This window comes from Sinocyclocheilus grahami, unplaced genomic scaffold (assembly GCF_001515645.1).
Source record: "Sinocyclocheilus grahami isolate Dianchi unplaced genomic scaffold, SAMN03320097.WGS_v1.1 scaffold7517.1, whole genome shotgun sequence".
In the NCBI taxonomy this organism is placed as follows: Eukaryota; Metazoa; Chordata; class Actinopteri; order Cypriniformes; family Cyprinidae; genus Sinocyclocheilus; species Sinocyclocheilus grahami.
In genome coordinates this window covers 7,980-10,058 of record NW_015511520.1, presented here as the reverse complement: position 1 = coordinate 10,058, position 2,079 = coordinate 7,980, and the positions used below count along the sequence as shown (strand labels likewise).

The 2,079-nt window shown below is 31.8% G+C and overlaps 1 protein-coding gene across 1 annotated transcript in view; it reads left to right on the top strand.

Moving 5' to 3' along the window:
* Positions 1 to 170: 170 nt before the first annotated feature.
* LOC107577864 (cell surface glycoprotein MUC18-like) overlaps positions 171 to 2,079 on the top strand; it is a 2,751-nt gene continuing 842 nt past the window's right edge. The window contains exons 1-2 of the mRNA XM_016263894.1: positions 171 to 309; positions 1,156 to 1,285. Of these exons, the coding sequence (XP_016119380.1) occupies positions 171 to 309; positions 1,156 to 1,285 (269 nt within the window). The remainder of the gene's footprint in view (positions 310 to 1,155; positions 1,286 to 2,079) is intronic.

Genomic DNA, 2,079 nt, shown 5'->3' with positions numbered 1-2,079 from the left:
AAAGAGAAAGGAAAAATTTAAATCGCATGATATGACCCCTTTAAAACCAGTTGAGCTGTTTAATGTTTTAACATACTTTTGTAATGTTATAAATGTCTTTACTTTTCAAAAACATCTCATCATCAGATTTATAATGCATTTTAACCAAGTCATTTTTTTTTCAACTTTAGATGAGGCACGGTGTCAGAGTGAATAGGATATGTTTTATTTCTTTGATAATATTGGTTGTTTGGAAAAATTTTTTTAATGTTGTCTGTTGTTTTCTCCCAGTTCCATTCTCCCAGACTCCAACAGCTAGAAAAACCTCAGGTAACTTATGCTTTAAATCAACACCCAGTCCATTTCATCACTGCAAAATCCAACCCTAACAAACAACGAAAGATCATCTAATGTACTTGAATAATTCATAGATTTTATATGGCAAAGCCTCCACAGCAGCTCGGTTAGCCTGGCTCTTCATGTCGGCCTCTGGGCATATTTAAAATTCTGTGTGAAGAGAAGTCATAGAAAAGAAAAAAAAGCAAGCAAAAATTGAAGCAGACATTACTTCAGATAGCAGGGGCAGATCCAGTGCTGAATGTTTTCCAAGATGAATGTATAATTAGTTCAATGTGAATATTTTAACAAATGTTTTGAAGTGCTGGGCTGCAACTGAGACTGTTAAACTATTATGGTGAAGATTGTGGTGGCGGCCTGCTGTTTTACTGAGTAGATTTAACCCATAAAATTCATTCCCAGACAATTGCTTCTTGTCTCTCTGTTTATTTATAACATTTGATGACGCTTCCTCTGAATGGCACTCCTTAATTTTCTTTATTTGACTTTGAGGAATTTGAGTCTCTTATTCCATTTGACTAATTATATGTTTCATACCAAACTCATCTCATTTATAAGGACCTGTGTCCTTGTCATGTGGCACATGTTTTGAATACAAATGATGCAGCCATTGTTAAAAAAGTGCAGTGTAATGTGTCCTTTAGTGCCCTTTTCATGATCTAGTAGGGTATTTCGCATTTGTAATTAGCCTGAAAGCCCATTTATTGCATTTCAGCATGAATTTATTGTGTCTTGTTGAAATGGCACTAGTTCGTTGGTTATTATTATATATCAGTCAGTCATACTAATGTTGGCATCTGTTGTTCTCTCTCTCTCCAGCTGATAATAGTGGAGTGATTATTGTGGTGATCATTGTCAGCATCCTGTTGCTGGCCATCCTGGGCAGTGTCTTTTACTTCCTGTATAAAAAGGGCAAGTTACTCTGTGGACGCTCAGGCAAGCAAGAAATGTATGTAATACTTTTTCCCTTCTATCCAGTTTTTTAGTAAACATTAGTACAGGGGTTGTGAGGAAGTGCTAGGGGATCTGTGGGAAAGTTGAAAGAAAAACTGTATTAAAAAATTTAAAAAATAAGATAACAACAAAAAAATAACATTAAATAAATCAATCAATCATTTGAATAAAATACATTTTAAAAATTATTAAAATAAATAATAAATATGTTTTACAGTACGGTACTATAGTATATATGTACCATGGTATTATCATGTGTTTTGCAATGGTATCCTGTAGTACAACATGCTACATGACATATTAAGTACCATGATATACTACCAGTCAAAAGTTTGGGCATCTCTATTATTGTGTCAGGAAAATATTGAATAATATGAAAACTTCAATTCAAATTTTAATGTAGCATGTTACAGTCAAGTTCAGTTTATAGTAGGTGTCATGAACTAAAAGATTTTTTTTCAGGTTCAATGTTATTTAATAAATATACTTTGTTCATTATTAATTCATGTTCATTCGTACTATTATAATGTTATTTTTATAACTTAAAATAATACATATGTATTGCTATACACTAAGATTCAAAGTTTGGGGTCAGTAAGTTTTTAAAATATATATTTTTTAATTCTAATATGTAAATTATAATCAAATTTAGTATAATTGTGCTTATTTTCAAATATTTTAAAACATAATTTATTCTTGTGATCCAAAACAGCCATTACTCCAGTCTTAATCCAGTCACATGATCCTTCAGGAATCACTCTAATAAGCTGATTTGCTGCTCAAGAAAGA